General features: G+C 31.7%; 4 protein-coding genes across 7 annotated transcripts; 3 read left to right on the top strand and 1 right to left on the bottom strand.

Moving 5' to 3' along the window:
• LOC109333816 (protein SRG1-like) lies at window positions 1,236-4,212 on the top strand. The gene is made up of 4 exons (XM_019569392.1): window positions 1,236-1,554; window positions 1,984-2,231; window positions 2,600-2,918; window positions 3,940-4,212. Exons 1-4 carry the CDS (start codon window positions 1,321-1,323, stop codon window positions 4,192-4,194), a joined length of 1,056 nt encoding a protein of 351 aa, XP_019424937.1. The 5' UTR covers window positions 1,236-1,320; the 3' UTR covers window positions 4,195-4,212.
• LOC109334110 (major pollen allergen Ole e 10-like) lies at window positions 6,812-8,237 on the top strand. Its single transcript, XM_019569682.1, has 4 exons — window positions 6,812-6,949; window positions 7,398-7,426; window positions 7,704-7,938; window positions 8,042-8,237. Exons 1-4 carry the CDS (start codon window positions 6,898-6,900, stop codon window positions 8,065-8,067), a joined length of 342 nt encoding a protein of 113 aa, XP_019425227.1. The 5' UTR covers window positions 6,812-6,897; the 3' UTR covers window positions 8,068-8,237.
• Window positions 8,581-12,877, bottom strand: LOC109333561 (U3 small nucleolar ribonucleoprotein protein IMP4). The gene is made up of 9 exons (XM_019569049.1): window positions 12,653-12,877; window positions 12,436-12,519; window positions 11,673-11,782; window positions 11,502-11,552; window positions 10,490-10,633; window positions 10,330-10,419; window positions 9,814-9,920; window positions 9,606-9,690; window positions 8,581-8,923 (listed from the first exon to the last, which is right to left on the bottom strand). Exons 1-9 carry the CDS (start codon window positions 12,762-12,764, stop codon window positions 8,825-8,827), a joined length of 882 nt encoding a protein of 293 aa, XP_019424594.1. The 5' UTR covers window positions 12,765-12,877; the 3' UTR covers window positions 8,581-8,824.
• Window positions 16,049-21,614, top strand: LOC109334617 (probable solanesyl-diphosphate synthase 3, chloroplastic). 4 transcript variants are annotated; one of them, XM_019570492.1, is made up of 7 exons: window positions 16,049-16,207; window positions 16,243-16,483; window positions 18,202-18,332; window positions 19,162-19,289; window positions 19,431-19,534; window positions 20,458-20,585; window positions 20,785-21,614. In XM_019570492.1, exons 2-7 carry the CDS (start codon window positions 16,252-16,254, stop codon window positions 21,331-21,333), a joined length of 1,272 nt encoding a protein of 423 aa, XP_019426037.1. In that variant the 5' UTR covers window positions 16,049-16,207; window positions 16,243-16,251; the 3' UTR covers window positions 21,334-21,614. The 4 variants fall into 4 exon arrangements, with proteins under 4 accessions (XP_019426037.1, XP_019426036.1, XP_019426034.1 ...); XM_019570489.1 differs by lacking the exons at window positions 16,049-16,207; window positions 16,243-16,483 and adding exons at window positions 17,414-17,645; window positions 17,681-17,921; XM_019570491.1 differs by having other exon boundaries at window positions 16,049-16,483.

Raw genomic sequence — 22,331 nt, 5'->3', positions numbered from 1 at the left:
TTGAGTAATATAAATTATGGAAAAATCAACAATCATTACATAATGGTAACCAAAAGCAACTCAACATATCGTGAAATAATTCTTTATTGAAAAAACGGAAAATGTTAGTACGAAAAACAAGGCGGCATATCAAAAGTACCCTACACAGATACTCTCCTCAAAAGCAAAATAAAAATGGAAATGGCTACTAGTGACTAGTTCTAATGTTCACGAGTGCGCTACAACACTCGCTTGGGTTCTCCTCCGTCTTAGAATTGGAGGAGAGGTCTACCACCTCAATGGAGTCCTCTATATAGATTAACTTCACACAGTCATCCTCTTCGGCTTCCAGCTCCTCATCTTCAGCCTCCATCTCCTCTTCCGAGTCATTGGACGAACCCTACGACCGACTCCCCGCTCCTGCATCTGCCTAAAGATCGGGCATCATCCGTCGAGCAGCTCTCCTCCATGGTAGGGAAATGAGCACGTCGTCCCAACTCCGTTTCAGAAATGCAAGAAAATTAAATATATTACTTCATCAAGATGAAACCGAAAGTTCTCGAAAATGATTTTGTTCCTAAAAAATCAAATTGTCCAAATAACAACGAACCAAAGAGACATCTATTATTATTGTGCTTGTTCTCCATCCATAACATATTAGCATGCAAAGATAAGTGACTCTCAACATCATTGGAAATAATTGAGTTAAATCCAAACCTTGAGTAAAGATTTTGCCAAACACAATAAAACTTAGAACACGAGAAAAGCCAATGATTTATTGAATCATCCATTATGCGCAAATCATACATTGAGATGTCATTTGATCTCCTAAAACACTTCGTGGAACTAGATTAACTTTTGTTAGCACACCATCCAAAAATATTTTCCATACTAAACAATAGAAAAAAACTAAGAAAGTTAAGTTAACCTTTACCGTAAATTTTTTATAATAGGGAGTAGTTATTTGTCATTTTCCTTTTTTTTATCCCTGAGCATTTTATTTTATTTGTAAATTATTTATATATTTTTTTTCAAATTCTTTCATACTTATTTGTTTCCACACGCAGCTGTAATAGGATATGTCAACGTGACATATTATAACTAATGGGATACACCAAATTATTGAGCATAAAACAAGAAGCATGAGTTGTTAGAATTTATCATTATCTCCATTTGTGACTAACAAGATTCGATATCGTATCATTTTTATAGCATAAAATATAAATAGAGGTGCCAATTAACTTGGTTTGGTTTGAAACTATTCATCTTTGACTTTCATTTTATGTTAATATATATAAGAGTATTATACACTTTTCTAAGCTAAGAAAAACATAACATAAAATGCAAAGTGGGGGTTCTCTTCTTGTGCCATCAGTTCAAGAATTGAGTAAGGAAAATTTGATACATGTTCCACCAAGATATCATAGACCTCAACAAGACTTGATCATTTCTCAAGTTCATGATGAATTTCCTGAAATTCCATTCATTGATATGAACAACTTGCTTTCTCAAGAACAAGGAGATGCTGAATTAGACAAGCTTCACTTTGCATGCAAAGAATGGGGGTTCTTTCAGGTTTTTTCTCTATATGGATACCAAAAACATGGATGCTAATCCACTATCTAATGTTTTTCAACCAAGTGTTTTAGAAAAATAAGTGTACAAATAGCTTAAAGAAAATAAGTGCAAGATAGAAATAAATGTATTTTTATCGGTAAATGTTATAGTATGGTAGTATTTGTTGTAGGTGAGATTGGAACTCATAACTTCTTTCACTTCATTCTTTAAACATTTTCAAATTAATCATCCTTATCACTTCTTAGATAGAAATAAATGTATATATTGTTAATACAAATAGAGATTTGTTATCCCAAATTTCTGTCTCACGTCAATTTAAAATATGTTATATCAATTAAAAATTTAAATATATATTATTATTGTTGTTTTTGTTTCATAGGATTTGGAACATGTTTGTTAGAATTTTGACACATGTTATTTTTGTAGCTGGTAAACCATGGAGTTGAGTCAACCTTATTGGATAAGGTTAGGTTAGAGATTACAGAATTGTTCAATCTTCCTCTGTCAGAGAAGAAGAAGTTTTGGCAGAGTTGTGAAGATTTTGAGGGGTTTGGACAAACTTTTGTTGTTTCTGAAAACCAAAAACTTGATTGGTCAGATGTTTTGATTTTGTTCACACGTCCAATTCATATGAGGAAACCTCACTTATTCCCAAACTTTCCACTTCCTTTAAGGTTATCTCTTTCTCTCTTTATTAGTTTAAGGAAATATTTGTTTAATGTTGAAGTTTTGGGAATCATCTAAATCACACCATAACTAGTGGTGGCTATATTTGTTCACATGGTCCATAAGGTCAAGGATTATAATTATCCAGTGTTGTAAATTGCATTTGTGATTATTACGGTTACTTGGATTTGGTCATTGTGATGTGAATTATTTTGTGAGTAAAAAAATATTTTTGAAATCGATGTGGTTGCGTTGCGACCTGATACGTTTGTGTTGTGGCTCGGCACGATCACATCATTATAATTTACCTTGGGTGTGAGTGTTGATATGGGTTTTTGCAATATTCTATATTGAATCTTGTTTTTTTTCCCTCCAGAGACACTCTAGAACTTTATTTAGAAGAATTGAAAAATGTTGCAATGACCATTATTGCACATATGGCAAAAGTTCTAGAAAGTAAGGAAATATTAGAAGTATTTGAAGATGGTATGCAAATGATGAGGGTGAATTATTACCCAGCATGTCCTGAGCCAGAAAAGGTTATTGGCTTAACCCCTCATTCAGATGGAGCAGGAGTAACCATTCTCCTACAACTCAATGAAGTAGAAGGACTCCAAATAAGGAAACATGGCAAGTGGCTTCCCATTAAACCTTTGCCCAATGCTTTCATTGTCAACATTGGGGAGATGCTTGAGGTAATAATATATCTATTCTAACCATATATATGTTTATATCAGAGATTACTCAAGTTAGAATAATTCTCTTATATAAAAACTATGAGAACAATAAATCGGGGTTTTACAACCAATCATGGAAGGTTATGATTAAAAGTTAATTATTAGTCACATGATAGTCATGTACAAGTTTTTTTTTTTAATTTTGACTGTTCAAATAAGTTCCAATAATACATATTAATTATTTTGATGTGAGTCACTTCCTCCTGCATATATATGCAACATTAATTTTGTTAGTATAGTGGTTATAAGTTCTTAATAAAGTTGAGTGATGATGCATTTAAAGTTAGATGGGATAATAAGACAGGATAAAAATTAAGAGAATAAAGTATTTTCTCGACCAGGAGATAATTTATCTCCTCCAGCTAGTAAAAGTATGATATATTTACTATTTTGTTTTGTTTTAGAAATATTTTTGTAAAAAATAATTAAATATGACACATGTCATGGTTTTAATGATTGTAAGGAGATAATTTATGACCTTATAACAGAAGATATTTTATTCCCATCAGTTAATGACTAAGACATAATTACTTGTTATTTTTCTTTATTATTACCTAAGTATCTCTCATTTTATGAATGAGAAACTAATCCCTTTTAGAGTATGTGGTTGCTCCTTCCAATAAATAATATTCTCAGCGATCGAACTTTTGAATTTTTTAATCCCGACTGTTAAAATACGATCCAATGATACATATTAGTTATTTTTTCATTTATCACAATAGTGCATTATTCTCACGTGAATGACTATATATATATATATATATGCAACATTAATTTGGTTAGTATAGTGGCTATAAGTTCTTAATAAAGTTGAGTGGTTATACATTCAGGAATCAAACATTTAACTTTTTAATTTATTTGGAGATTCACTAGATAGAGCCTTATATTAATATATCAATGTCTTGTTGTTATTACTTGTATTAATTTGATCTATACAAGTTAATAATTTGATGTGTTGTATAATTTTGATGCATGGCAGATTGTAACAAATGGGATATACAAAAGTATTGAACATAGAGCAATGGTGAACTCTTCAAAAGAAAGAATGTCATTTGCTACATTTCTATTTCCAAAATATGATGGTGTGTTAGGTCCTGCATCAACCTTGGTCAATCAAAATACACAAGCACAGTACAAAACAACAGGAGTTAAGGATCACTTGAAAGGCTTCTTTGGTCGTAAACTTGATGGAAAATCCTATGTTGATTCCAAGAGGGTGCACCATAATAATTGAAACAAGTTTATCATTTTCAGTGTTTAATTCTGCTATTTGTGCTATAATGTGGAGTATGAGAATATAAAAATAAAGAATAAGTGTTTTATATATTTGTCTTCTTAAATGATATGTTTCTCATTTTTAGCTTATTCAACTCAATTCCGAAATTAAAGGTTATCTAGAAATTTTGTAGATAAATTAGACTAATGTTCTCTCAAGATTAAATCTAAACTTTTTTCCTAAATTTAATACCAAGATTCACATTTTAGTTTTCACCTACATATTTACTATGGTTGGTACTTGTAGTTTGTTTATGGACACTCCTCGTTAAAATTAGGATTGATCAAATTATAAATGTAAATATGGAGCATATACAAGAGTGATTAAGGAGTGGACGAAGAGAGAAAATATAATAAATGTCTTTTAAAAATAAATATAAATAGACTAAATGAAGTTGTGAGATAAAATTAAAATATGAGTTTTTGGTTAAAATATTTGAATATACACAATTTTATTTATTTTAGCATATATATATATATATAATATCTAAGGGTTCAACATCAAACCTTATACTTAAAGGACTAAATCCTTTTTTATGAACCAACATAGAAGATTAGTTTGTGTAAAAAGAGCAAAACAACTATATATGTGATGATAAAAATAATATAAATGAGAGAATTTTCTTAACATATATACTTCCTCTCTTTTCTATCATCCCTTCCCTCCAAAATAAGGGATAATAACATATGTATCGACCCACTTCTATCACACTCTCATTTTTCTCATATTCACAAACAAACATCAGTGTCAATTCATCACTTGCCAAACAAAGGATCAGGACAATAGTTGAAATTAAAAAAGCTCAAATATATTTTTAGTCATATTTTGAATTTAGTCACTCTAAAAAATTATTTTTATCTTTATTTAAGTTCATGTTAGCTTAAGTTTATTAAGTGTTGATGTATTATTGGTCAAGTCTAGTATGCAAATACATCATAGGGATATTTAGGACTAAAAATGAGTAGGATTAGAACTCAACTCGTTTCAGTTCGATAAGGATTTTGTTCAGTTCAAAATTTGGCTTAAATTCGATACAAGTTATATTTTTAGTTTGAGTTCAACTTGATTAAAATTCATGAATTGTCCAACTCAACTCGAATTGATTCAGAATAACTTAAATAATTAATTCACTTTAAAAAAACATAACACATAATTATACATATAAATATAATAGCAATATTGATAAAAAATACTATGGAGTCATTGTATAACAACAAACATAAAAAAATTGTTTATATATATTTAAATATAATATATATAAATATAATATATATAATATATATTTTTAAATCAGCATTAAATTCAATATTAAAAAGAAACCAAAAAGATATTTATTTAGCTAGCTTGAACCTAACTAGTCGAATTTTATCTAGTTTAAGTTTGTCTGGTTTACGTAACGAGCTCAATTTCTAGTTCACATTCGACTTATTTGGTTCATAAACCAAGTTTATCAATGTAAATAATGAATCAGTTTCGAACGAATACCAAATTGATTCAATTCATTACAAGGTTTATAGACAAATCTAAAGTCATCAAAAAAACAACACAAACTAATGACTAAAATCAAAATAAGCAATCTAACTAAAAAAATACTTTTATAGAGATAATAAACTAATATATTTAAGCAGAAAATAAAAGAATAAATATAGATTATAAAATAAGACCCACAGGTTGCAAGTGGAACTCTCCCTAAATGGTAGTAAATAAGTAGTAGGTGGGTCATAGTTTAGTTCTCAATCTCTAAAAAAAAATTCTTCACTGGATTGGAACAAATGGAATATATTTTTATTTCTTTATTAGAAAGAAAGATTACATGTATCAAAAAAACTTATATCTGAATATTTTTACCGATCAAATTCCAACAAATAATACGAAAATATTAGTTTATGATGGGAAAGCAACAAACCAAAATACATCATATTCGGATTTAGGATATTAGTTTATGATGGGAAAGCAACAAACCAGAATAATAAATATGATTTATCATAAATTAATTTATGATAAAATATTATAACATTGTTCAATCTATATAATCCAATATTGTGAAACCCGGGCCGAACGTCAAACCGGCAGAGGTCGCATATTAGGTTTGGTCTGACTGGATGATTCCATACATAATTAGTATTTTTATCTATAAACATATAGTTATATATAAATGTAAAATTTTATATAATTAATAATTATGTTAAATAATAAAATTATTTTTTTTGGATGGTAGCAGTGTTCCACTTTTTTTTAAGTGAATCATCTAGTTACCTTCCCGAGTTAATTCGGTTTAAGCGGGTTTAACACGGTCGGACGGAATTTTCTCGGTTCAAAGCGGTTCAACTCTCATTCAATTAAGACTGCAATACAGGGCCGTTCTAAAGTTCGGTCAATGGTCAAATTAGTCGAACCATCCGGTCTGGTTCTCATAACACTAATCACTCTCTCAGGTGGGACTAAGGTTTTATTGTCTTTGTCTAAATACAAATACACAACCTCTCTTTTCTTTTCTTTTCTTTTTTGTAGAAGGTGAAGTCAATATATAATATATAGTAACACTCTAAGTCTATTACTCAATACATTCCTTTATCTATCTTTGTATCTCTCTCTTCACCATTGTCCTTATATCTCTCATTTATCTCACAAGCTACCATTTCTTCTCTTGAGATATCATCCATGGCTAAAGTACCTGCTCTCTTTTTCCTTCTCTTTTTTTCTCTCACATCAGGTATATATATATATACATGTGTGTGTGTCATTTATGCTATTCAAACTTCAATGTGTATAGTGAAAAGTTTGGTTTAATTATTATAAGAATCTGTGCTAGATTGGTTTGTCATAAGTTTCATGCATATGATGTTAGTTAACCATTTTATTTTCAACTTTGCATAACCAATATAAATATATATATTCTAGCTTCCAGTTACATTCCTTTGTTGCTAAAAAAATGTGTTTATTTATAATGGGTTTTCATAAAGATTCAATTGCCAAAATTGGAATTCCTAGTTTATATATCAAATTTTGTTGTATCATTGAGTAGCATTAGCTGAATACTGTTTATTAGTTCTTTGATAATTGATCTCAACAATAGGCTACTAGAATAACACATTGCTGCAATATTTAGTAATAACACTTACATTTCATTTTTGGCCCCACCCTTTTGACATAATATGCAGGATGGAATCTGATCATGGTTAATGGACAGGTAAATATAACCAAGTTCCTCATATTCATCAAAAAGAAATTAGATATTTCCCCCTGAAAAAATCGAAATGAATGTAAAATTTATACACTGTTAGTATAAAGATTTATACATATATACTATATCATCCATCGTTCATTTTTTTGATTACTTTTTTTGAAAAGTCAACGATGATTAAATATCAACGATGGATGATGCAATGACAATGTATAAAACTCATACATTATCGGTGTATATGTCTTTTTCTGAATTGAAATATACTTATGTAATGAAATCACAGAAAACTTGGTGTGTGGCTAAGCCTTCATCAGACCAAGCTGCACTTTCATCCAACATCAACTATATATGTTCTCAAGTTGATTGCAAGATTATCCAGAGTGGTAACCCTTGTTCTACCCCTGATAATATCATCAACAAAGCCTCCATAGCCATGAACCTCTATTATCATGCTAAGGGAAGAAACAAATGGAATTGTGATTTCAATAACTCTGGCCTTATTGTGATCACTGATCCAAGTAAGTCATGTTATTATTGCTTGTGTTACTTCAATGTTCTAAGTTTCTGGTTTGAATGAAACTTTATTTGTGCTAAAATTGCCTTTTTTATTTTAAATTGCAGGTTATGGTAACTGCACTTATGCATAGATGTGGAGTATACACTAAAGTACATCAACATTTGGGAGTGCATTTCTTGTATTCATGTAATGTTCTATGGTATATGTACTTGTATTTAATAAGGTTGTTATTATCAACATGTGGATGTAGGCATATGAATGTGCCATTATTTCAATGAATAAAACTGGTATATTTTTGCACTCTAGCATGAGTGAAAGTATTCAACTAAACATAAGAATAAACAAACCACACAATACCTAACATTGGTTGTTTCCTATTCAAATCAATTCCTTGTGGAAGGTCATATCATGCAATTGTTGGCATGCTCAATCAAATAACCTTCAAATAGACCATATAGATATAAGGTTACAATAGAGTTGGCAATGAACCGAACCAACTCAGTAAAACTCATGTCAAGTTTTGAGCCGAACCAATACTTATCAAGCTGAACTGGGCTAAGCTCTGATTTGAGTCGAATCGGCTCATTTCCAGCCCTGGGTTACATAGTTTTTTCCAGTTACCCAGCTGCTTCTGCTCAAACAATAAAACCAATCAAAAATAATATTTTTCAACCAAAAGTATACAGGTACATGAATTTTTCACTTTCACATGTTTTTGTTACCAGTCAAAAGTAATTTTCATTATGAAATTCTTACTGTCTCTTCACCAAAGCAACTAAACACATCCATAAAGTACTATCATAATGAGAAATGTGTGCTCAAAGTGTAAATTATATGGATAAATGCATAAACACTACTTTAGCACTATCATTATTGTTACAACTGCATCAATCACTCAGAAACTTCCGCTTTTTGGACGTGTTCATGTAAGGTCTAATGACCCATTCTATTTGTGCTTCAGCTTGATCAACTGTTCCCAACTTTATCTGAAAGTATAAGAAAAAATTGAGTAACTAACTAATTGTAGATGTTTAACGGCCAGAGTTAAGGTACAAGGAACAGATTCGGTATTGAATAACCATCGATATCAGAGTTTAGAAGATATGGCAAACCGAGGAATGCAGCAATAATAAAACAGATAAAATTCAGGTATCAACTAGTAAGGAAACTCGTTTTTATTTAGTCTAGTGAGTTAATATGCACGAAATACACTTATTCAAGACAATCTGATCAGCTTTTTAAACTACGAAACTTTGCTATATCACAATTTAAAGTGATATTACTTAATGAATAAGAATAGAATCTGACAAGCAGCTTCATTCATAATCACTCATTGGCTGATAAATTCAGGTAAACGGTTAGATAAATTGATGGAAGTTACAAAAATATGACACTTCATACAAAAAGTAAATATGGCATCAAAATAAAATTAAGTTTATGAGCAACAATGACATTGATGGGAATAAAAGAGTGGAAACATATCATATATCCGTGCAAAATGGAATCTTCAAATGCAAGTTGCAACAATCAATTGTGTCCTCGACTAAAGAAAATTGTAGAGTTTTGTTAATTTTTGGAGCATGTAGTCATTTTGTTCCAGGAAGATCATCTTTCTTCATAACATACTAATATCAAAACAGTAGTAGTGAGCATAATTGTAATGCAAACCTGATAAAGTCGCAACTCAAACCGTGGACCAACTTCCTTCAGTTCAATAGATTTTGGACCCCCATGTTTTTCATAAATGTGATGCCTGTATGTAAATGACATTAAATTTGAAATGAGAAGGAAACGACCCTAACAAGCAAAAAATAATAGAACTTAAACAGATAATTAAAGAAGGCCAAATGCACAAAGCAGGAAACATTGAACCAACCTGAACGAAATATAGTCAGACTGGTTAGAAAAGGTTACAATACGCTTTGTGTCTAGTTTTGGTACCGGAAAAAGATGCTTCAGAATGTTGGCAGCCCTTTCACCCAACTGTTTAAAGTCCAAAACAAATTCCATATGATGAGAAGTCCGCACATAAGCAGCATAATTATATCCTCTATTACGATCATGGACTACCGATCCATTCAATGTAAACAGATTCTTAGTGTATTTTCAAACTATTTTCCCAGAAAACAGATGTAACATAATAGAAAATTTATCTTCATTGATACCAGTAGTGATACCCCTTTTCTTCTACGAATTGACCTAAGTTCAAACCTCAATGATACCATTTCTTATTACAAGGACCCGTGTATAATTACAGCACTCAGCGGTACTATTATTAATAACAAACACTAGTGCTTAAGTGATGAAGGTAACAGACTACAGGCCAGAGTCATGGGTATTTTAACAGCGAGATTGTATGAGGATAATAAAGGTCACATTGAATTATGAATACCTTAGTTGAGAAATTATCAAGAATCAGGTGGGGATAAGCCTCAGGCATGGTTCCAATGGCTTTCCTGTCTTTAATTTCATGTCTTGTAACCTACAAGAAACAACTAATTCGCATATTTTCTCCTAAAATCAATAATGAACCCTGTAAGACAAACACTTACGACATTGAGTAATCCAAAATATGCAGTTGGACCAAATGGTAGATGGCTAACAATTAAACCATCGGGCACACCACGATGTTCATGAACCAAGACAACATCTGTATAATCATGTGCACGGCAAGACTCTATAATCTCTGAGATGACCTGAAATGAAAGGGAAAACCACATGAATATAAATAGTTTAAAAAAGAAAAGACCATTTAGATATTAGCACAACTGTAATCCACTGAAGTCAACTTGCATAAATCTTCAACTTTTATAGGTGGGTGAAGGAAAATGGAAAAAGACTAGTACAGATCTCAGGCTTTCAGGAAGGAAGCTTTCAAGTGAGATATCTTGGGGGCCCATTATCCCCCACCAAGTGGAATAATATGGACAATCAATTGATCATTGACAAGATCCTCGCTCGAATCACATGTTGGGCCAACAGACACTTTCGTTACGCTGTTGCATCAGGGTACAATTTGGTTAAGCAGTGCAGGAACAACTTCAAATATCCCAATCATACTTTCTGTTTTTGGTGACCACTAGAAGTGTTATCACACAACTGTTTCCACATGATATGCATCAAAGGCTTTGGCATGAACAAGGGCTAAAAAATCTTGCCAGGATGTTCATTTTATGAAGTTATTTGGTATTAGAATGTGTTTGGACCAATGGAGCAACAGACCAGAAGGATCAAGGGGCCGTGCATATGCTTTGGTATAGGATTGTGTTTATGGCATCTCTATGTTGCTCTGCTCATGGTCACTTCAAGAGAAGTTCTGTTATTGGTAAGAAGAAAAATTATACAGCTTAATTTCATGCTTAGGACGTTCGGCCGGCCTATCCATTTTATGCTGCTTTAGCAAGATAACATATCCTCCCTTAGTTTTTCTCTTATAAAATTACCTCTCTAATTATTAACAAATTTTTTTCTAAAAATAATAAAACAAACTACCACATAATCTACTCATCATGTTACAAACACAGAAGATGACAATATGGATGGTAAAATGAGAAAGGCACCAACCTGGCCACCACGATTCATTCTTTGTGCATTGGGAAAGACAAAACTCAACTCCTACACAAAAAAGTGTAGATCACGATGGGAACAGATTGCCAGTAAAGTAGCAAGTAAACAAAACAAATTATAGTTTGACTAAAATCGAAACAATCACCGAGACAATAAAAACAAGCAAACCTTTACAAACTGCTGAAGAGGAGCACTTGGATCTCTAGATGTGGTTAGCATAATTTTAGGATCTTTTTCCGCAGCATAAGCATACTCATCATCAATGTGTGTTTTTGGGACTGGATTGGGTAGAGTAAATCGTGAACAAAATAAAAAATCATAAACCACATCAAACCTCATATTGAAATATACTATTGAACAAGATAAAATAAGTTGGTGAAAAGTTTTTCAAAGGCGGAAGGTCCCTAGGCACTCCAAAGTTATTCTAAGTTCAAAGTAAATACTTTAGTCGAAGAATTTCAAAAATTACAAGTAATGGGACATCCCCACATAGAACTCAACAGAATTCATTTTCTTTGAAACCAAAACTTTATTCAATACATAACTCCCATTTGCCTCTATCAATTTGTTCATTGTTTGACATGTCATCCCAAAGGACTTGGACAACTTAATATTAATTAAGTTTGCATGGTATACAACTCTTCGGATGAAACTTGTCCTACCATTCAAAAGGCACGAGGCTCCCACCTAGTGGAATCTGGGAAGGGTAGACGTCCTCCAGTTCACAAACTTACTGTTGCCATTAACAAGTGAAATAAAAACCAACTTTGCCATTATCAATTAACAAACATACAAAATAACAAAACCCATCACATCAATATACCCTTTTACAATAAAACCACATTAATATTCTAGAACAAAATAATCATACTCAAGTCCATTCATTCATTCACTAAACACCAATAAAAACACATAGGAAGAAACATCATACCCGCTGTATTTTCATCCTCGAGATCGATTTCTCGGCGAAGAGCAGCCTCCTCATTTCTAAGCTCAGTGGGTATAGGCTTCCCTTCTAAAAAACCACCACCAAAAACATATCATCAATCAAGTAAAATTAAACAAAAAAGTGAGACTAAATAAAGAAAAAACGAAAACCCATTTGCATAAATGTAGTAACTAGACGAACAAAGAGTAAAAGGAAGAACCTTGAAGAGCTTCTCTTATCTTTCGCTTCTTCTCATAGAGCAAACGTTCCTTGCCTTCTAAACTCTTTCTGTATAAATACTCTCTCCTCATACGCATATTTCTACGCAACATTTTGACAAATAACACTAAAGAAAACCTCAAATGTTACAGAGAGTTGCGGCAGTGAGAAGAGAAAGGAGAAGAGGGTGCAAACTCAGTGAACAAGAGAAAGAACAAGACAAGGGTTTGGATACTCTTTATATTAGGGTTCAATTTTGATATTAATAAAATAAATGTTAATTTCGTATTTTATTTTATTTTTAAATATTTATCAATTTTATTCTTCTATTAGATTTTTATTGTAATATATTATATTCTTGATAGAAAGTTAGAAACTCATGTGTGAAAACCAAAAATTAGATTTATGTTGAAAAATGAATCTTTTTTTGACAATTTTTATATTTCTCTTATCTTCATCTTCATTAATACATAATTTATTTTTCTTATCATCTAATTATAATACTCTAAATTTCAATAAATAAAACAATATTATATGATAATGTGATATATTATGAGAAATTAATATTTTTTTACAATATAATGATAATTAGATAAATAAAATGTTATTATTATATAACACCATAAAGACCTAAAACAATAATAGTGGCATAGTGTGTTAATTTTGTGTATAGGTTAGAGGGTTAAGCATGTCTATTGTTTATCCTTAAATATTAACTGGATCAATTTTTGAACTCAAACTCGTTCCTACTTAGTATGAGACACATGAGAGATGTGTTCAAAATAAGATGTGTTAAGATAGAGATGGGTCCGGGTTGGAAAAAGACAAAATGAGAAACGTGGATTTTTCCTCAAATCTTTAATCATGCACAGTCAAAATTATCATAATTTGTATATCAACGCAACTAAAATCTGCATCACACATACATCAATATATAAACTACAAATTGTAAATTGCATCCTTCAAACTAATCACATGATTGAAAATTATAGAAGACATTGAAAATTTGATAATAATTTAAACTGTCAACTGTAAACATAAGTTGAAGTGGTCTTGCAAATGATAAAAAACACATGAGAACTGAACTAACAACAACATGTCAATACTCAAAAGTTCACACAAAAATGATACAATAACTAGTTATTAATTGAAAAATGAAACTTAAATTGGAGTGCACGCAAAGTACACAAAAACTAAAAATTAACTAGTTTTCCATCGATCAAGATTCATGATTGCATATTCATCTTTAACTCTTTGTGACTCGGGAGTCTTTTCATCACCTCTGCAAAAAAAATTAGTCAAAATTACATAATGCATATTTTTAATTCAATTAACTAAATAGTAAAAAAGAAATGAACTCATCATCAACAATCTTCTCAATGATGTCAAATTGATCAAAATCCTTATCATCAAACTTGAAGTGAGCACGGTTTAACCATTTGAGAACATATGAACATAATAGGTATTGATAGGTATTTGTTCAACTATTCGTGATATATAACTATAAGGGACATGTCGGGTGACCCGGACATAAACTTGAATTCGTCATTTTTTAACGACGGGTCTATCCCTCTTAATCGGGTTTGTCTTTTTTATTTATTTGGATAGGTCAAACATATCCCTAAGTCATCGGGTTAAGACGGATCTACGGGTTAGACCGAGTCTTGCTCGCCCCGCTTTAGCAAACAAACTTTACTAATATATGAGATAATCATAATCCTTAAGTATTCATTATATTTCTAATGGGATGCTTTCGAATTGAGTTTTTAGGGGATATAAATGAGAAACTTTGGAGTCATTTGATCAATATATTTCTAATTCTCAAGCTTTCTATTTTTTTTTATTCATTTTCAAAACTTAACTCACAAAGTTATCATATAAAAAATGATGCAACATCGTAGATAAAATATTATAGCGATGTTAGAATTTTAGTTAATGACAAGCATATCAATTACCCAATCAATAACAATGAGAGAGTGGATAACAATTCACAACCTTGCTAAAACATAATACTAATACATCTTGAAAGCAAAACAGACATGATTGAAATAACACCTCTTAAATACTTGGATGATGATGAGGATACAAATAGTATTATTATTACAACTAGCAATCTTTAAAATCATAATATAGGAAGATTGAGAGTATAAATACAATCATTCTTATACATAACCTATAACAACTAATTCTTATGAGATAGTTCTCCCATTTTCTATATTATTTTTTAACACTCATGTTTTTTTTCCCACCGGTCTTTCTATTTTAGTAAAAATAAAGAGAAATAAAAATAAATTTATAATTATTAAAATATCTTTAAATATATGTATAAGTGTATAAGATTACTTTGTATTCTCCCAAAAAAAAAAGTCGAACATGTGTCAAATATAGTTTAACTCGTTAGGTTTATGGGCTGACTCATTCATACATGTGTGAATAATTGTCTATATATGTGTGCCTATGTATATATATATATATGTATATATATATATATATATATATATATATGTATGTTTGTATATATGTATATATACATGTAGAAAGTATTTAAACTTTACTTATTAAATAAGTTGTCATTACTTAGTTGACCAACTAAACCAATTGATATAATGAGTTGAACTAAACAGTTCACAAACTTTTGTTGAATTAAACTAATTTGAGTTGACGAGTCAAATTGAGTCGTTCATGAACTTTATCTGTTCCACTTGCTTCCTATCATACTTCTCACACTTGCTTAGTTTCCAATGATGGCATTTAAAACTTTTAACCTCATTCATATAAAATCATGAGTATAAAATGAAAGATTTGAGCATGACAAGTAAGGACAAACTAATAAATAATTGGTTGTTCTTATTACACATATACTTCTCTATAGCCCTTATTTTTTCCTAGACAATCTTTATCCTTGCAACAACTTCATGTTACATAATTCGATTTCACTTAATTTTTATTATAATTCTTTATACTTCCTATGATTTAAGTGACTCAACTAATACTCCACTTCATTCATACAACTTTTGAAAAAAAATTCTTAAATACATCCCATATCTCCCAAATCCCAATTTAAAAAATATTCCAAAAACATTTATAATAAGAGAATAAAATATTTCATAATATAAGGAAATAAATTATCTCCTCTAACTACTAAAATTATAGTCTGTGTCATATTTAATTATTTTCAATAATTTTTTTTTTAAAACAAAACAATACACATGTCAAATTTTCACCAACTCGAACAAATTAAAAAACAAATCTTGGGCCAGTGAATGATGAACCACCTTTGTAGTCCACATATTGTCCGAAGCATGAGTCACACATTTCATTGTCTCCAAAACTGATAAGAAACCAAACATTTTAGTCTTATGTGGTCTCTTACGATCCACTCACTTAACTCATTTTTCTCTTTGTTCCTTCCAAACAATTCAAAACACTTGACCCAGAAACACACACCTTTCGTTTTCACTCTTTGTTCTTTTCTACTTCTTCTTCCAATGACTATAACATGCCATTGTAACTCTTCTTAGAGAGAAATTCACTTCATTTTCCTTCTGGGTTTTGTGATTTGGGATTAGAACTTGCTCATTTATCGTTTAACTTGTCACGATGATGTCTGTGACAAGTAAAAGCATTGATTTTGTTGGGAAAAACTTGGTTTATGGTGGTTGTTTTTCTAATGCTTCGTTTGACCGTTATACAGTGAGGAATTATGCAAAGGTGAATTCTAAAGGGTTTTTGGGGAGAGGCCATGGAGCTAGTAATTCTATTTGCTGCAAGAAGAGGAGTACTCAGTGTCGTGTTTCTTCTATTATGAATATTGTGGAGTCAACTTTGAATGGTATAAGATTTTATCTATGGAAGTTTGTTGTAAAAGTTTCTTTGTATTAATAGTTTAATGTAAATGATATTGATATTACAATTTGCTTATTCAAATTCCTTATTATTAACCAATCATTGTTATATATGTATATATACATGTAGAAAGTATTTAAACTTTACTTATTAAATAAGTTGTCATTACTTAGTTGACCAACTAAACCAATTGATATAATGAGTTGAACTAAACAGTTCACAAACTTTTGTTGAATTAAACTAATTTGAGTTGACGAGTCAAATTGAGTCGTTCATGAACTTTATCTGTTCCACTTGCTTCCTATCATACTTCTCACACTTGCTTAGTTTCCAATGATGGCATTTAAAACTTTTAACCTCATTCATATAAAATCATGAGTATAAAATGAAAGATTTGAGCATGACAAGTAAGGACAAACTAATAAATAATTGGTTGTTCTTATTACACATATACTTCTCTATAGCCCTTATTTTTTCCTAGACAATCTTTATCCTTGCAACAACTTCATGTTACATAATTCGATTTCACTTAATTTTTATTATAATTCTTTATACTTCCTATGATTTAAGTGACTCAACTAATACTCCACTTCATTCATACAACTTTTGAAAAAAAATTCTTAAATACATCCCATATCTCCCAAATCCCAATTTAAAAAATATTCCAAAAACATTTATAATAAGAGAATAAAATATTTCATAATATAAGGAAATAAATTATCTCCTCTAACTACTAAAATTATAGTCTGTGTCATATTTAATTATTTTCAATAATTTTTTTTTTAAAACAAAACAATACACATGTCAAATTTTCACCAACTCGAACAAATTAAAAAACAAATCTTGGGCCAGTGAATGATGAACCACCTTTGTAGTCCACATATTGTCCGAAGCATGAGTCACACATTTCATTGTCTCCAAAACTGATAAGAAACCAAACATTTTAGTCTTATGTGGTCTCTTACGATCCACTCACTTAACTCATTTTTCTCTTTGTTCCTTCCAAACAATTCAAAACACTTGACCCAGAAACACACACCTTTCGTTTTCACTCTTTGTTCTTTTCTACTTCTTCTTCCAATGACTATAACATGCCATTGTAACTCTTCTTAGAGAGAAATTCACTTCATTTTCCTTCTGGGTTTTGTGATTTGGGATTAGAACTTGCTCATTTATCGTTTAACTTGTCACGATGATGTCTGTGACAAGTAAAAGCATTGATTTTGTTGGGAAAAACTTGGTTTATGGTGGTTGTTTTTCTAATGCTTCGTTTGACCGTTATACAGTGAGGAATTATGCAAAGGTGAATTCTAAAGGGTTTTTGGGGAGAGGCCATGGAGCTAGTAATTCTATTTGCTGCAAGAAGAGGAGTACTCAGTGTCGTGTTTCTTCTATTATGAATATTGTGGAGTCAACTTTGAATGGTATAAGATTTTATCTATGGAAGTTTGTTGTAAAAGTTTCTTTGTATTAATAGTTTAATGTAAATGATATTGATATTACAATTTGCTTATTCAAATTCCTTATTATTAACCAATCATTGTTATAGATTTTTATTTTTGCAAAATTGAGATCACTTTTAAGTGTGGATAGAGATTTGAGAATGTAAATAACTGTGTGAATAGTTTTAGATGAATAAGTATTGATATTTGTTATTGCAGTGGAAGTAATAGGGAATAAGAATTTTGGGTTGTTTTTGCATAGGTGGAACACAAGCAATTCAAGGTCTTACTGGATTGGATTTGAAGAATTATTCTGAAACCCCTATTTCCTCCACTCAGTTGTTTGATGTGGTTGCTGATGATCTGCAAATGCTCAATAAAAACCTTCAATCGGTACGTAATACTTTCGGGATTCACGCTTGTGCTGTTCTTTGTTTACTATTGAGATTCACTTGCGGGGGTAAGGACATGTATATCTATCCTCCCTAGACTCACTAGGAGCCTTGTGCACTGTGTAGCCCTTTTTAAATGAGATTGGATCAACTTTTCATTGTCATTGTAATTTGATTTTACAAACCTTCCTATGTGTACTTGATGCTATACATAGCCGATCCTAAGTTCGGATAAAGGGTGAATGTTGTGTTAGGCAGTCGACAACCAACATAAAACTTTATTGAATCATATGACATGGATCAACTGTGTGATATTGTTAACGCTAGGTCGTTGTCTAGAAGCAGCACATTGTATCACTAGAGTACAACGTTAGTTGTGCAAGGGTCGCTTATTGTAGTGAAAAATAACCAAGAGTTCCCACATTTGTGTGAACAAATGCAAGTGAAGAGGCTAGTCCACCAATTTAAGATACAAATTAGAACATGAAACATAGACACTCTTACAAGCGAATCAACGAAAATAGCAAACACAATGAGTAGGAGGATGATCAATTTTATGTGCCTACAAGAAACTAAGTGGGTAGGTAAAGGCAAGGGAAATAGATGATTCAAATTTTAAGTTGTGGTATATCGGTAAGACAAGATCGAAAAATGCGGTGAGTATTATTCTAGACAATGAATGGAAGAAAATTGTGGTGGATGTAAAAAGAATAGGAGATAGGATCATAGCTCTAAAGTTTGTATAAAAGAAATACACCTTTAATGTGATTTGTACTTTCTAAACGCTAAGTTTCCGACTTTTAATGTATCTGAATAAGATGCTATGACAGATTGTAGGTGCAGAAAATCCAGTTTTAATGTCTGCAGCTGAGCAGATCTTTAGTGCTGGTGGGAAGAGGATGAGACCGGCTCTCGTGTTCTTAGTGTCAAGGGCTACGGCAGAGTTGCTTGGCTTGACGTAAGTATAGAATACTCTCAGTCTCACTTCTCGCATGCACACACACACGGAGGCTCTTTTCCTTTCCTGAAAACTCTATGTTATGCATATGATATGACAATAAATATTGAACACTTTTTTCTTTCAAATGCATTACTCCAGTGAACTTACTGCAAAGCATCGACGTTTAGCAGAGATCATTGAAATGATTCATACAGCAAGTTTGATACATGACGATGTATTAGACGAGAGTGACCTACGAAGAGGTAAGCCTGTCGTCCTTTCAAAATACCCAGTTAATTTTACTGTCCTCACTTTAGATTTAGGATTAGATAGCTTGTTCGGCAAGGTGCATAATATCATGCTTGGATTTTGTTTCTGGAAAGCCTTTGATCTGGTCCAGAGCTTTGTTACTCTTTGCAGCTTCTTCAGTTTTCTGCTGTATTAGAGAGGACCACTAGCTATACATCTTAATGAAGAATAAAAAAGTCAATCCATGTCATTTTTGTTTGCATCATCTGATTAATAATCCCTGCTAGAGTATCCTCAACCACAAAAAAAGGAAATGACATATAAGTGAATTGATCCATAAACCTAACATCTTACGGTTTTGAGTAAGATGTGGTGTTCGGTCCACTTGTGTAGTTCTTACCTAAGCCCACTGTTGAAGTTTCCCCGGTTTATGCTCCCTGTTTGATTGGTTGCTAGTGCCATTTTAAATAGAATCGAGAACGAGGAAGAAACAGATTTTTCAATACATTTGGTTGCTCATTTGTGTCCCCGTTTGATTGTTTCTAGTGCCTTTTAGGGGAATTCAATCGAACGACGAAAAAAAATCACAGGATCTTCAAATATTCACATTGGATACACTGCAAATATATTGTTTTGGTTCCTGCTTAATATGTTAATGTTGTTACGCGTAGGCATTGGACTACCCTTAAGATAGCATAGTTGAGAATTAATGAGTGTTCTTTTTATGCATCATTACATGTCCAAAGTAGGTTTTAGGACAAAGCTACCTACAATCTTCTTGAGGAGTGTTGAGATTGTTGACTATTAGGTTGTAAAAAGGCTTTTGTTAGTTTCCTAGTGCGAAACTCCGATTTTCTGGTTTTCTTCTTTTCTAAATTCGCTAGTTGGTTTCAGTTTCTCTTTATTTGAACTCAATGTCATTGCTATGTATTTATAGGGAAGGAAACTGTTCATCAACTATTCGGCACAAGAGTGGCTGTGTTGGCCGGAGATTTCATGTTTGCACAATCATCATGGTATCTAGCCAACCTTGAAAATATTGAAGTCATTAAACTTATCAGCCAGGTAAATTCCATTGTCATACCTGCTTAAGATATCTTCATCTTTTTACTTGTATACTGAAAATCATCAATCGATTAGTTATTGATGCACTCGAAGCAAGTAATTCGCTAGTCGGCATAAAGATATGTCTAATTTGCATTTTCTGTTTTGAAGTTTTTGCTGCTGCTCTACAATTTTTCGTAACTCCTTGGTTTGATAACAGGTTATTAAAGACTTCGCGAGTGGTGAAATAAAGCAAGCTTCTAGCTTGTTTGATTGTGATGTCAAACTCGACGAGTATCTAATTAAGAGTTACTATAAGACGGCCTCCTTGATGGCTGCCAGTACAAAAGGAGCAGCAATTTTTAGCGGCGCAGACAACATCATCTCTGAGAAAATGTACGAATACGGAAAGAACCTTGGTCTATCCTTCCAAGTTGTGGATGACATATTAGATTTCACACAATCAGCGGAGCAACTAGGAAAGCCTGCCGCGACCGACCTTTCTAAAGGTAATCTGACTGCACCAGTAATCTTCGCATTGGAGAAAGAACCGAAATTGAGGGATATCATTGAGTCCGAATTCAGTGAGACCGGTTCCCTTGCCGAGGCCATCGAATTGGTCAAGGGCTGTGGAGGCATTGAAAGGGCACAAGAGTTGGCAAAAGAGAAAGCTGATCTTGCTATTCAAAGTCTCCAATGCCTTCCTCAGAGTGTATTTCGTTTAGCTCTTGAGGATATGGTGGCTTATAATCTTCAAAGGATTGCTTAAGCTTGTGCATGAAATCAGAAAATCAGAAAAAAAAAGCATTCTTTTGGTCTTAATATAAAGGATGAAATTGAGAATCTTGACATTTGAACTTGTATCATTTTCAAGAATTCTCAGAAAATCCTTTTAATGCTTCACCCTGAGCTAGTTTTGGGTAGTAATATAGACATTGAAGGACAAAACAAACACACCTCATAATTTAATGTATATTTGCAGCTTCATGCAAAATTGAAGTACTAGGAAAATAATATTATTCCATTATTGTATCACAACAGTACATTCTTCTTTTTCTGGGATCATGAGGGAATGAAAATGTGATAATTTTACTATTTTATAGTTTAAATTACCTTAAAAATCTTGATTATCACATATTCTATAATGATGATGATAATAATAATGTGAATAACTACTTGGATGCATATCTTTTGAGTTTCTTGATAGAGAATGGTTACCCTCACTTTTTATTTAGAGTACATTAAATTTTCCTACAAATTCTAGTAGCCAAGTTATTTATAAATCAATTATTAATAAATAAAATATCACTTTATGATATATATTATTTTCTTGTCGGTAGAAAGATTTATAATATGATATATCATTTTCCTTCTTATATTTTTGTTGCATGCATATCTTTTACAGAAAGTGGAAGTTGTTGTTTGTTTCAAGTTGTGCAGTTATTCCCAGGGATAATGCATTGGGAATGGTATATTCTTATGTTTGTTAGAAGTTACAAAAAGATATCCCTAGATATAAAATATTCCCTAGTAAATTCCACTCCATAGCTGGGTTTTCATCCATACAACATGCAAAAATATCTATGAGCCAATAATAAGGATCTTAATCTTTATATTCTTATTTCAAAAAGTGACCATTGGGATCAAATGGATCAAGCAAACAGCAAAGTACCCCAGTGAGTGTTTTTACTCTCAATCCATAGTCTTGCACTTTTGCTAGTGAAAGAGGAACTGAGGAAGAATAATCGCCTTTTGTTTCTGCCTTAG

This window comes from Lupinus angustifolius, chromosome LG19 (assembly GCF_001865875.1).
Source record: "Lupinus angustifolius cultivar Tanjil chromosome LG19, LupAngTanjil_v1.0, whole genome shotgun sequence".
In the NCBI taxonomy this organism is placed as follows: Eukaryota; Viridiplantae; Streptophyta; class Magnoliopsida; order Fabales; family Fabaceae; genus Lupinus; species Lupinus angustifolius.
Note: the sequence above shows the minus strand (reverse complement) of the source record. Positions and strands in the feature narration are given on the sequence as shown.